The following is a 13,130-nucleotide window of genomic DNA, read 5'->3' as shown; positions in this document are numbered from 1 at the left end:
AGTAAACAGTGTACTAAGATTTAACCTGGAAATAGTCTAAGTAATGAATGAATGAAGTCTTGGAATGATTTAATTTTGGTCTATCAACTTGGCCAGGCTCTTCAGGCGGTACAGTGTTGAAGAATCCTCCTGCCAGTGCAGAGGATGCAAGAGACAGAGGTTTAATCCCTGGGTCAGGAAGATCTCTGGAGGAGAAAAGGGCAATCCACTTTAGTATTCTTGCCTGGAAAATTCCATGGACAGAGGAGCCTGGCAGGCTACAGTCCATGGGGTTGCGACTGAGCACAGCACACATCGGCTTCGGCCACCTCGCATGGAGCAGGCAGTGTGTGTTTTGAAACATCACTTGCTATTTCAGTGGCAGCAGAACTGCTCGGTCCCGGCAGCTGCCTGCAGCGCCCGTTAAAAGGACCTGGTACCGCTGTGCCCACTGAACAGTGTGCGACACACTATGTCCCGCAGGCAGAGACATCGCTCACATGAGACATGCAAACATCAAAGGCCAAAGGTGGGGGAAACACACAGGGCAGTTTCAGGGGATCGGTCCTCTGTTACTGGAGAGACACAAAGATAGTATGTCCGTACTGAAACACTGCTGTTTCATTATTAGTGAAACAAGCACAGTATTGGTCTCACTCACTAAATGACTATCCATGTGCTGGTATCTCCTACACTTCATGATTTCAGGGAGTGAAAATATACTGCAAGATATCCTGGGAAAATTTAACAGTAAGGGTTCACCAATTCACCGTTCCCTGTCATCCCTTGAAAAATAAAACTATTAAATAACACTTTATCCTTCAGTTATCTATTAGTCATTTCTTGACAGTATGTATAATAGACACCCTTTAGAGTAAGGTTTATTAAACAGATCCAAGACAAGTGAAGAATCAAAGCTTTTCCTCCTCAAGACAAAACAATCTGAGATGACTATTCAGGAGCACAAGTAATCATTTTCCCCCAATAGAAGCATCTTATAGTTCTTAACTAAAATTATTTTCCATTTAAAATGATTAACTCCACTATAAAAAAATAATTTGTTTCTTATGGTTCAAAATGCAATGGGCTGCTAAAGTGGACAGACTGGTCACAGTTTTAGGATTGCTAACAGGACAAAGCAGCTTAGCAACTGTGGCCACAACAAAAAATTAAATGTGAAAATTCAGATCTAGCATGCCTCAGATAAATTCAACCCTCTTATTCAAAGTCATGTCAGCAAAGAAGTGGACACAGAGCAATGCTATTAAGACACCATGGTAAGAAACAGCACAGAAAAGTCTATGGTTCCTCTCTCCACAGGCAAGAGACAGAGCAGATTCTGACACTTACAAGTATACATTCAAGGCATAGATGCACTAATAAAACATGCCATAAACCAGATATGTATGCAATATAATTATTTATATATATATATATATATGATCAGGTTGAAATAAATATGAAGTCAAGATTTTCAAGAGATGGTTTGAGTTAACCACTTTTCAGCTTTTACAATTTACTCTTGGCTAACAGAGAAGTTTCTTAAAGTCTGGGAAACAGCAAATCACTATGGTATTATTTTAAAAGAAATCGTTTAATGTGCTGATGATTGTAGCAGCGAGTGGGAGAAAATGCCAAAGAATAGGGGAATAAAATAAAAGTACCCCAAAAGGAGTGTCGAGAAATCCTTCTCATCAAAATGGAGCTATCACTGAGTCTGACAATGACAGGAAGGGGGTGTCCCCAGTCAAGACAACAATTTAGCACTTCTTCAGACTGTCATTTTTTTCCTGAGCAAGAATTTGGGAAATGACATTGGTGCCAGAGCTTCTTGGTTTTCCTTGGAAGATACTGTTTAACCTCAACAAGAACAAGGCTCACATATATTTCCTCAGATATGCAAAAAGTCACACAGAAGACCTAACTAATTTGCCACTGTATGTCTAACTTATTTCTATAATTATTGTGTACCTTCTATATTGACACCACAGGCACCAGTTCTTGCTCCGGTTGTAATCATGCTTCATCCCTGCCCTCAGGGTGGTCAGGGTGATTCTCTACTTCTGGTCCATCAGTGATATTTCTGGCAGCCATGCTGCTCGAGACCACAGCCTCCATACGCTGAAGGGGAGTCTTCTGCTCGAGACCACAGCCTCCATATGCTGAAGGGGAGTCTTCTGCATGTGGTTGCAGCTTCTGTGCCTTCAAATCAAACCCTGCCACTCTCGAGCCCTTCCCCTGGCTGTCCGTAAAAGTTTAAATTGTCAGCATCCTATGAGATGCCTAGACCAGGACTAAGTGCAGACTCTATAAAGAAGTCAGATCCTCCTACCCTTTTCCATCAGAAGAAAGAAACAGATATTCCAGAATGAAGGCAGGAAGGAAATCCTGGCAGGCAGTGAACTAAGGGCTGACAAACTCTCTGAACTCAAGAAAGTCTTTATCCAGCAATACATTGAGGAAATGAGAGAAGGATTTTAAGAATTCAAGTGCAGTCACATGAATATGGGGTTCTCAGAATAACCATAGGCATTTTGCATGAATGAAACAGAAATAGAAAGCCTATTCTGGCAAAGGTTTAGCGTAACTAATCACAATCAGAGAAAATAAATGGAGACGGGGCTTGAAAAAGTGACTGAATCTCTCAACTAATATTCAGAAAAAAAATAAATTGAAACATAGGAAAACAGCAAAAGCTATGAATCTAACTTTCTAACTTATTCTTATAAAATTAAAGTTCAGCATCACTCAAGTCATCCAGTGGTTGAACTTTCAAAAAAAAAAAATATATATATATATATTAGACTGTTCCTGGCAGTCTAGTGGTTGGGACGCCATGCTCCTAATGCAGAGGGCGTGAGTTCGACCCTTGATCTGGGAAGCAAAGTGCCACCTGCCTCACATCCAAAACATACAAATAAGCATGGGAAAGTGAGGAATAAATGATTTCTGAAAAGTTAGCCTGCTCTTCTATGAGTTCAGAGAATTCTAAACAGTTCACAGTTGATGATTTCATAATGTCACTTGAAAGGTCATATGGTTCTCTTCTGAAAAATTGTCCCTATAATAATAAGCAACTAAGCAAACCCCATGGTCTTTATGCTGACTTGCAGTGCAGTTCCTCTTAGGCTAAGTTTCTGTAAAATGAAGACTTGTTCTTACCAATGAGCGAAGTGCCTTACTGTGTGTTTTCCTGTAGAGTCCGAGCCCTCCAAATGATTCTGTTTCAAGCTAAACAGTTCTTATTTCCTTTATCTTTTTTAATTCATTTATTATAGCCACCACATTCCAGGATTTGAAAGGAACACATTCCCAGTGACATACACTTCTACTATAAAAACAAAAATATATATATATAAATTCTTGAGGGACAAATTAGACAAAACTAGGCCAAATTAAACCTCTTACAAGATTAAGGACATCTCCAGTCATAGTCTTCATCCTAAAATGCTTCTGCTTATGATCATAAAAAGGGAGAAGAAAACAGTGTGGCAGGATTGTGTTTTCTAAAAGGATATCTTCAAGTCCTAACCCTAAAATCTGTGACAGATCTTATATGGAAATAAGGTCTTTGCAGATCAAAGTGAGATGAGGCTGTATCGCGTTAAGGTAGACACTAAACCCTATGACTGGTGTCTTTATAAAGGGGTATTTGGATGCAGACACATAGGAACGAAGGTCCTGTGATAACAGAGCCAGAGATGAGAGTGGGGCATCTCTAAACAAAGAACACCCAGGACTCTAAGGGGTCTCTGGAAGCTAGGGGAACCCACGGAAGAATTCTTCCCTAGAGCTCACAGAGGCAGTGCTTACAGTGTTGCCAGCATCTTGATGTTAGACTTCTGGTCTCCAAAATGTAGGACAATATGGTTCGTTTATATTTAGCCATCAAGCGTGCGGCAATTGGTTAGAGCAGGCACCAAGACCCACGGGAAAAAGGATCAACTTTGGACAACAATCTTGGGTTCAAATCTACACCTTGTTTTCTGGACTATGGCAACTTGCTTAATATCTTTGAGTACCGATTTGCTTGCATGTAAAATCTTGAGGGCTTCTGTAAAAAGCCAGGTACATAATAGAAAATCACTAAGGAACTGTATAATTTTTATCAATAAAGCAAAAGAGCAAAATCATTCATTCTTACTCTTATATTCTAGTATGCATTCTAACAATCCTGCATAATTTCTTAAAATCTTTGTTAGAGATAAACCAATCAGAAAGGATTCCAATTCTAAAGTAATTACAGTATGTGTAAGGACCCATGTCTACATCTGAGCTATAACTGAAGACAATGACAGCAAAATAATTCCAGTGATTTTATACTTAAAGTTTTCACTTTCCTGGAAACACAAATGTTGTAGGCACCTTTTTGCTAGATTTTAACATGAGAAGAAGATTCAATATAAGCCGTATATCCTTACTATCATATGCCCGGTTTGGCTGAACATTAGGAAAATGAATTGAGAGAGAAGACAATAATCATCAAACTAGTTAGCTCTGACTTGTGAGGTATCAAGGCATACAATTTCCAAGAAAAAGGTGAGAGGAGTTCAGTTTGGTATATCTACACAAATGGCTTTCCTAACTATACAGTGACCCACAACCTCAGTCTCCTAATTATCTTGTAATTCCAGGCAAATAAGTGCTGACATAAACACACGTATTTTTTCTCAACTGAAGTATCACATACTATCAAAGAGTATTAGTTAAGTATGTAGACTTTTCTACATCTGGATACTTAGGTAAGTATCTAGACTTCTCTATGCCATCAAATCTCTTCAAATGGTAACAAACTGGATCGCTTTACTTACTAATATAAGCAGCAGGACAACGTCAGGGTTGTCACACGCACAGGCAATGTGCATCGGTGTCCAGAAGTCTTCATCCTGGTGGTTGACATTGGCCCCTCTGTCAATCAGGATCTCTGCGATGAAGACATTATCATACCGAGCACACTAAAAAAAAGAAAGAAAGAAAAGAAATTATACTATTGCAATAAACCATGATAGGCTTACTCCTATTCCAAATTTCTTTTCTACATACAGAAAACTTTAGTGCCAATTATGGAAGCTGGGAGGTGGAGCTCAACTGGTGAGGAATTTGCTCCCCTTTTGTACTAACTTACAAGGAAAGAAGCTTATATAAGAAAGGAAAACCGCATCTATGGACAGTAGAAAGGAAAAACAGACTAGGTATTATAGAAGACAAGATTAGTGACTTAAAGGCAGTAAAAACTATATGACATAAAACAGAGAGAAAAATGACTAAATAAATGAATGGAGTATCAGTGAGTTGTAGGAAAACTTCAAACTGACTGACTGATAACCCAATAGACTGACAACATTGGAAATGGGGACTACAGGATAAATTTCTGGTTTTGTCATTATTTAATTACCTTTAAAATTAGCAATTAGAAGACAGCCTAATTTTTAAGCTTCCCTGGTGGCTCAGCGGTAAAGAACCCACCTGCCAATGCAGGAGACACAGGTTCAATCCCTGGGTTAGGAAGATCCCCTGGAGAAAGAGATGGCAACCCACTCCAGTATTCTTGCTTGGGAAATCCTGTGAACCAGAGGAGCCTGGTGGGCTACAGTCCCTGGGATCCCAAATAGTTGGACAAGATTGAGCGACTGAGCAGAGCAGGAAAGTGATTAAAACACTTGGAATTTAAGCTTCTAATAAAAACACAGTTCACAGTATTTTTGCATTATTTTCTTTTACTGTATAGAAACATACATGCTTTAATGTTCAAGCAATATGTAAACAGAAAGAGTTAAAAAGAAAAAGGAGATTCTGCCTCCTCTCCCATTTGGGTCACTGATAAAAATTTCTTATCTACTCTTCAAGATTTTCTCTGCTGTTGAAAAAGATTCTCCCCCTCCTCCATCTATCTGTCTCGAGTCTAGAAAATGTACTATTCCCTAACCTGTTTTTGACATTTAACAATATGCCCTGAGCATATTTGCGAATCTGTTGCAGCTTGTTTCCATTATGCTTATGTGTGTGCTCAGTCACTCAGTCGTGTCTGACTCTTTGCAATTGTATGGACTGTAGCCCACCAGGCTCCTCTGTACATGGGATTTCCCAGGCAAGAATACTGCAGTGGGTTGCTATGTCCTTCTCCAGGGGATCTTCCCAACCCAGGGATTGAACCCAAATTTCTTGTATCTCCTGCATCAGCAGGCGGATTCTTTACCACTGAGCCACTTGGAATTCCACTGCTATGGACCTCTGCTGTCATAGCACAGGATCAAAAGAATCCGCATTTCATACTCCAGTCAAGGGTGTTTCCTTAGAACCAAGAGCTCCTTCTCAACAGTTTATACATTAAAATCTGAACTTATTAATAAAACTCCAGACAGCATTTCAGCAAAGCCCTTTGTGACTCTGTTTTTAACTCCATACATAGCACCTTTCCTTCCAAAGAGTTAAGTCTGAGTTTTTTCTATACTGCCCTCAAGAGACTAAATCCCTGGGGTGGAAAAGATTGTTACTTGTTTTCATTACTTTTCCTCTGATAGTAGCTGACACCTGCCAGAGATTTGATTCATGAATTACTGAATATAAATAGGCAAATTCAGACTTACTGAAAGCTTACTAAAATGTGATAAAACTAAAGACTGCATACGATGAAAAATATTAAAACCTGTGTATCGATTATCCAGGGCTTCCCCCGTGGCTTAGCGGTAAAGAATCTGCCTGAAATGTAGGAGTCCCAGGAGAGAGATGTGGGTCCAGTATTCTTGCCTGGAGAATCCCATGGACAGAGGAGCCTGGCGGGCCACAGTCTATAGGGTTGCAAAGAGTCAGACACGACAGAAGCAACTAAGCCCTCAACATGCATCAATTATCCACCTTTAACACATATGGAATTATTCTTCTCCAACTTCACAGTTACTGGGCATTTCTAACAGAGGTCTTCCAGAAATCTCACTTAGACTCAGATACTCAGTGAATAAATGGAGTTAAATAAATGAAACTGGAAAAGCTTAGCAACTTCCACAGCTTTTTCCTGATGCCCTGCACAAGCATGCGATGTCTTTTTCTCAAAGATGTTGATCTAAGAATATATAATTAGCACGTTGGTGCTGATAAAGCATCAGGACTCATAATGCAGGATACCCAAGAGGTGGGGCGAACACAGAGCTGCTCACGCTTGACATTTTCAAGGGCGAAATTGCCTTTTTCGGTACCTAAGGCATTTTGAAACCCTGTAATTTTGTCTCTCTGGCAACCTGCAATTTTTTATTTGTTTTTATTTACTCAGTAACCCCCGGAAAAGGAGGTTCGGTGCTGAGCCCACGTTCCTGCAGCCGTCAGGAGGTTTTCTTACATGTATTCCAGCTTCAAAGCCTCTTCATCTTAGCCTGACAACCAAAGTCTAACAGTACAAAGATGCAGAGCATTTGCACTGGATTCAGAGCTAAATGAGTGCTTCCTGTTCACCTCATCACCTTCATCTTCTCATTTCTTCTTTCTTCCAACTCTACCATTTCTGAATCTTTTTACTCTGTTCCCTGGGCCGTCTCATTAGGCAAAGATCCCTATATTCTTAGAGTTCATCCATCCATCCACCCATCCCTTCATCCGCCCATTTATCCCTTTAGGATGCACTGAGTACCTACCATGCATCACAGGCTAAGGATACAAACGTATCTAAGACGTCACAGCTTTTGAAAATTTACTCTAGCAGAGAGAAAAGCCACGTTCTCCACTCATTACAATCCGTTATGACAAGATTTATAGCAGAAGCAAGGACCATGTGTGATGAGACCTTGGATAAAAGAGTAAGTCTGACCAGAAGGGCAGAGGAGGCTTCAGAACTGACCTCTGAAGGTGGCCAAGTGATGTCATCATTTTCCTCTTTCTTATCGCCTGCTTATCCCTCATGCAGGTCTGCTGTGATCAGTTTATTTCTCTGTCTTTCTGAAAATTCCATTCTAAATAAGACTGCTTGCATCTTAACTCGTAATATCTATCACAGCATCACATTAATTAATTAAGCAATTAAGGGGTTAATGTGGCTCCCCAACAAATCGACTGAGCACCTCTGAGTGCCAGGCCTCCCGTGAGGCTACAGATGTGATGAAACTGGCCAAGTCCGAGCCAGCCGACAGTCTGGTAAACAGAACATAATCACCCTGAGCCTATAATCTGTTTGGTGGCAACTGTGTGATAAGAAAGGAGACAAACAACCACATAAACTTGAGCTGATTGTGGTCCGGTGGGGGTCAGTTACCATGTCCTTGGGGACAAGCCCTGGGAGAGTGTTTTCGGTAGATGATTTTTGAGCAGAGACGCGAAGCAAGCAGAGGAGGGAGCCATGTGGATTTCATCGGAAAGTGGAGTAACAGCGAGAGCACGGGAGGCTGGGGTTGGTGGGCCCGTTAAAGGATCAGGAGGGGCAGCAGAGATCCCTGGACCTGTGGGCACGGAGTGTAGGCTCATCCCGCGTGGCCATCGGCGGGGCTCGGGGTCTTCCCTGAGCGGGAAGGGAAGTCGCTGGGACATTTTGACAGAGGAGTGACCCAGCCTGGCTGCTGTGGGGGACACAGAATGCAGGCTGGACACAGATGGGGCCATGGAAGTGTGCGAGGAAGCTGCAGGCCCAGGGGAGAGGGTGGTTTAGGGGAAGACTGTTTATCCAGGTAAGGAGAGACGGCAGCATCCCGGCCGTATTTCAAAGGTCAAGAAAGCAACTGCTGCTTTGCTGATGGACAGGATGGAGTTCTATGTGCTCAATAAAGTTGGACACAGCATGTGTATATGAAGAAGTGGTCATCCTCCTCTGCTTCTTTCTCTCCATCTGTCAAACACACACACGTACACACACGCACAGAGAGTAAAAATACATTACATTCTTATCTCTTGCACTACTTTTGGGAATGCAAATTGATATAGACACAATGGAGAAATGGAAGTCCCTTAGAAAGCTAAAAATAGAACTACCATGTGATCCAGCAATCTCATTCTTGGATATATACGCAGAGAAAGCCATAATTCAAAAAGACATACACGTCCCGATGTTCACGGCAGCACCATTTACAACAGCCAGGACATGGAGATAAACTAAATGTCCAGTAACAGAGAAACAGACAAAGAAGACGTGGGCCATGAACACAGGGGAATATTACTTAGCCATGAAAAGAACAAAATTTCATCATTTGTAGACATGGATGGGCTGTCAACAATGAATCGACATGATTTTTTTCCAAAGAAAATAACTATCTGCCACTAGTCCAATGGAATATGCATTCTCTGAAAACTTAATCCAGGTATTGCTGGGAACCTTCTGTGGAAAGACTACAGTATTTATAGATAGAAGGTCAGAGCTTAAGCTCTGGTACTAATTTCTGCTGTGTGAGTTTAACTGTGTTCCTCAGCTGCTTACCTACTAAAGTACATAAGCCTAGGCCCACCCCCACAGATCTACTATGAATATAAAAAAAGTCAAACGAGATGAAAATACATCATAAATACTACAATGCAAGGCAAGTATTGATTAATATCTAACATATCAAAATCACTTTATGGTTTGAAAGTCATTTGATCAACACAATTCATGCTTTGAAGTCCTGTTCATCATAGTAAATACTTTGAAAGTATCAGCTTGTATAACATCCCCAACTCACAGATGGGAAAAAAAAAACGAGGCTCTGTGAGCTTAGAAGTCTCCTGAAGCTCAATGGAAAGGGTACATGGACCCCATGTGATCACACAGAGGGGAAAAACGACAAAGCAGCTGGCACGTGACTTACTTCCCTCCTGCTCACCTTCTGAAGGGGGACACAGAGGGAGGGGTCAGTGCCCCCAAGAAAAGAAGGCAGGGCCAGGGTGGTATCCTCGAGAATATGCAGACTGCTGGACCTCTTGGTAAGGATGCCAGTGATACTGACCAAGAAGAGAATCTTATCTCCAGGAAGTCCTTAGTCTAAGACCGCTTGTTACAGCCAAACCTGGGGCCCAGAACTAATGGGCCACATGGCTCCTTGGAAATGTCATGTAAGCCAGGTAATGATGTGAGGATAAAACAGAGACTTCACAGCCAGAACACCCTAGAACCCTCTCCATCTCCGTCGATGCTGGAGCGAGGCGGCTTTCTAAGGATAAAACAGAGACTTCACGGCCAAAACGCTCTAGAAATCTCTTTCCATCTCAATCTGTGCTGGAGAGAAATGGCTTACATTCTTCAGCTGTGTTGTCCACCCAGATTCTGAGTTACCATTCTACTCTGCTGCGTGTGTAGTATGACTGCCTGCACCCTGGGTGCCCCCCAGACACAGGTTTCTCTTGCTGGCAGTGGTTCTCAACCTTGCCCATAAATTAGAATCACCTGGGGGAGTTCTGCACCACCCCAAAGTTCAATAGACACCCCAGAAAAGTGAAGTCAGAATCTCCAGGCTGGGCTGTCACCAGAAGGTCGATGTTGGCATCTTACAGCTGCCAGGTGACTCTAGGAGGCAACCAGGCTCAGATCCAGCCCCAGGTTAGAGAGCTTCCATCTGATCGATGCGTGACCTCCCTTAACATGGTTTGTTCTAAGTGAAGAAATACAGTATTTTTAAAATATTGGTACACAATTATAAATTAGGCTTTTATATTAATCTGGGCATTTTTTCAAAATCATGTCTTACGCTTGTCCTAAAGACCACTAAACTGAACAACTATTGACATCTCCCTTTACTTAAGTTTTGCCCTTAACTGAAACAGCAAAAATTTCTTGCATGTGAAACGGCTGTATTTATTTGTTTATGTGGTTATTTACTTGTTTATTCACTTAATCGTTCCCTGCTTGTTTCCACAAGAAGGTAGTAAAGTTTTATTCACATTTATATTATCCAGGCCATGAGCAGAGAATTGTAAACACTCAATGGGATAAGAAAGTAAATAAAAGAAAGGAGGGCTGCCTAATGCTCTACAATTGATACAACATTATTCTGCTTATTTGTTGAATACAATTCATGTTCAAAAGGATCTTCTTTAATGCAGATATGCAAACTCCATTCACTAAAGATCAGCTGGCTCAATGGTAAAGAAGCTGTGTCTTCCTATTTCTGACCAACAATACGGTTCTCTGGGCCATATATTTTATCATTCAAAACCGTTCAATTTAGCCTTGTATTATATATATATATATATATCTCACCCTGGGTTGGGAAGATCCCTGGAGAAGGGAAAGGCTACCCACTTCGGTATTCTGGCCTGGAGAAGTCCATGGACTGTATAGTCCATGGATGGGGTCGCAAAGAGTCAGACACGACTGAGCAACTTTCACTAACTCACTATTGACAGAGAGAGGGAGAGAAAGAGAGAAAGATGAGCTTCCTTGGTGGTTCAGGAGTAAAGAATCCTCCAGCCAATTCAGTAGACAACAGAAGACATAGGTTCGATCCCTGGATCAGGAAGACCCCCTGGAGGAACAAACGGCAACTCACTCCACTATTCTTGCCTGAGTAATCGCATGGACTGCAGCCCACCCGGCTCCTCTGTCCCTGGGTTGCAAAAGAATCAGACACGACTAAGCAGCTAAACAACAACAATTTACAAACTACATTACGAGTAATTAACAAGCATCAGCGTGTCACTATTCAGGCCTGTTCCTCTGAAGCACATCACTGCACTGGTCGTCGTCTGTTACCAGTGCATTCCGCTACGGAGTTTGGAGTCCACAGTTGGTTCCCCTTCCACAGCGTGTCACCCACTCCCACCCGGGCATCACAGCTCTTACCAGATGGAGCAGGGACCCTCCGGAGGACACAGGCATGTGGGGGTCGGCCCCCTCCTTCAGGAGTCGCAGCACTGGAAGAATGAGAGAGGGGAGTTACAGCACGTCTTTGTTCCACACTGTGAACCAGAAGGGGCAGCGTTTCATTTGTGTCTAAATCCCAAACAGCCATGAAAGCCAAAGAAGATGCACGAATTGCCGTCCAACATTATTTTGGGGATTTAACCTTGGCAGCATTTCTCTTCACATTGAAACCCATTTCTTGGTTTGCCAACATCATCACCTATTTCAGCCCCACAAACTATTCCCAAAGGGGACCACACTCTTACAATTTATTATTTCAAAATGCCTGGCTTAAGCTTCTATCATAGATCAAGGAGAAATAAGCAAAAAGAAGGGAATCACTTCACTCAGCTCATGTATGCTTTAGCTCACTCTTATTTTTTTAAACTCATTAGGACTCATTGGCTTAAAACAATAAAAGCTGACACTTTGCACATTAAGCTTTCCTTCATGCAATTACCCCTTGGCCCCACTTCCATCATTCTCCCAAAGCCATTTGTAGCTAAATTAGCAATGTCAGACAGCTCAAAATAGATGCCACTCATCAGGATAACAGCACAGCTGGAAAGTGACCCATTTTTCCATTTGAACAGCAGAGGTGGGCCGGGTAGGGCATGGAATGCAACAGGCCTTGGGAGATAGGCTGTGTTGTTAATGTATCTTCTGTGACACTCTGTGGGCTCCAAGAGGCCCATCCATTCCCCAAGACACTATTCCAGTTCCCACTGTTAACAGCAGTATCGTCGTTTTCATGAAGAGCCATTCACGTTTTGTCCACAAATAGATAACTAAAGCAACAGTTCTTCGAGTTTGTTATTATACAGAACTGTACAAAAATGACTAAGATTCAAACTCATACTTTCTAGAGCAAACTGTCTCTCCACTACCTTTCTCTGTAACTTGTTAATGTTATTAGAACACAGACACTGTCCTTGTCACCCCACTTGACATACCTGTCACCCCAAGTCTTGACTGTGTTCCAGTCTCTGGTTTGTTACCACCTTCCCCAACTTTAACTGCACATCACAGAGGACGGACACAGCTCCTCTCACACCGCTTTTTCTCCCAGACTATCTCTTCCGTGACACTTGCACGAGGGATGAAGAGGAGGCATGCCAGCCCCACAGATGTGACAAACCCACACCCAGCCCAGTGCAGTCTCCAAACAGCCTCTCCTGAAATGGGAGCATCCCTTGTCCAAGTCTCTCTCCTCGGGAAAGCCGGATGCATTCCTGCTCTCAGACCAACAGTGATACTTGGCCTGGCTCCTTGACCTCACAGCTTGGTCGTCCCAGCCCTCTTCCACAAAGAAGTGTCTCCACAGAAGCATGTCTACACTATTCATTCACCCAACAGCTTTGCC

General features: G+C 42.2%; 1 protein-coding gene across 3 annotated transcripts in view; it reads right to left on the bottom strand.

Annotated features, from left to right (window-relative positions):
• Positions 1 to 13,130, bottom strand: part of MYO16 (myosin XVI) — a 517,433-nt gene that overhangs the window by 347,430 nt on the left and 156,873 nt on the right. For all 3 annotated transcript variants that reach the window (XM_061435364.1, XM_061435363.1, XM_061435362.1), the window contains exons 3-4: positions 11,708 to 11,778; positions 4,791 to 4,934 (exon numbers count right to left, since the gene is read on the bottom strand). In XM_061435364.1, the coding sequence (XP_061291348.1) occupies positions 4,791 to 4,934; positions 11,708 to 11,778 (215 nt within the window). The remainder of the gene's footprint in view (positions 1 to 4,790; positions 4,935 to 11,707; positions 11,779 to 13,130) is intronic.

This window comes from Bos javanicus, chromosome 12 (genome assembly GCF_032452875.1).
Source record: "Bos javanicus breed banteng chromosome 12, ARS-OSU_banteng_1.0, whole genome shotgun sequence".
Lineage (NCBI taxonomy): Eukaryota > Metazoa > Chordata > Mammalia > Artiodactyla > Bovidae > Bos > Bos javanicus.
The sequence above is the reverse complement of the archived record's forward strand: the minus strand, read 5'-3'. Positions and strand labels throughout refer to the sequence as shown.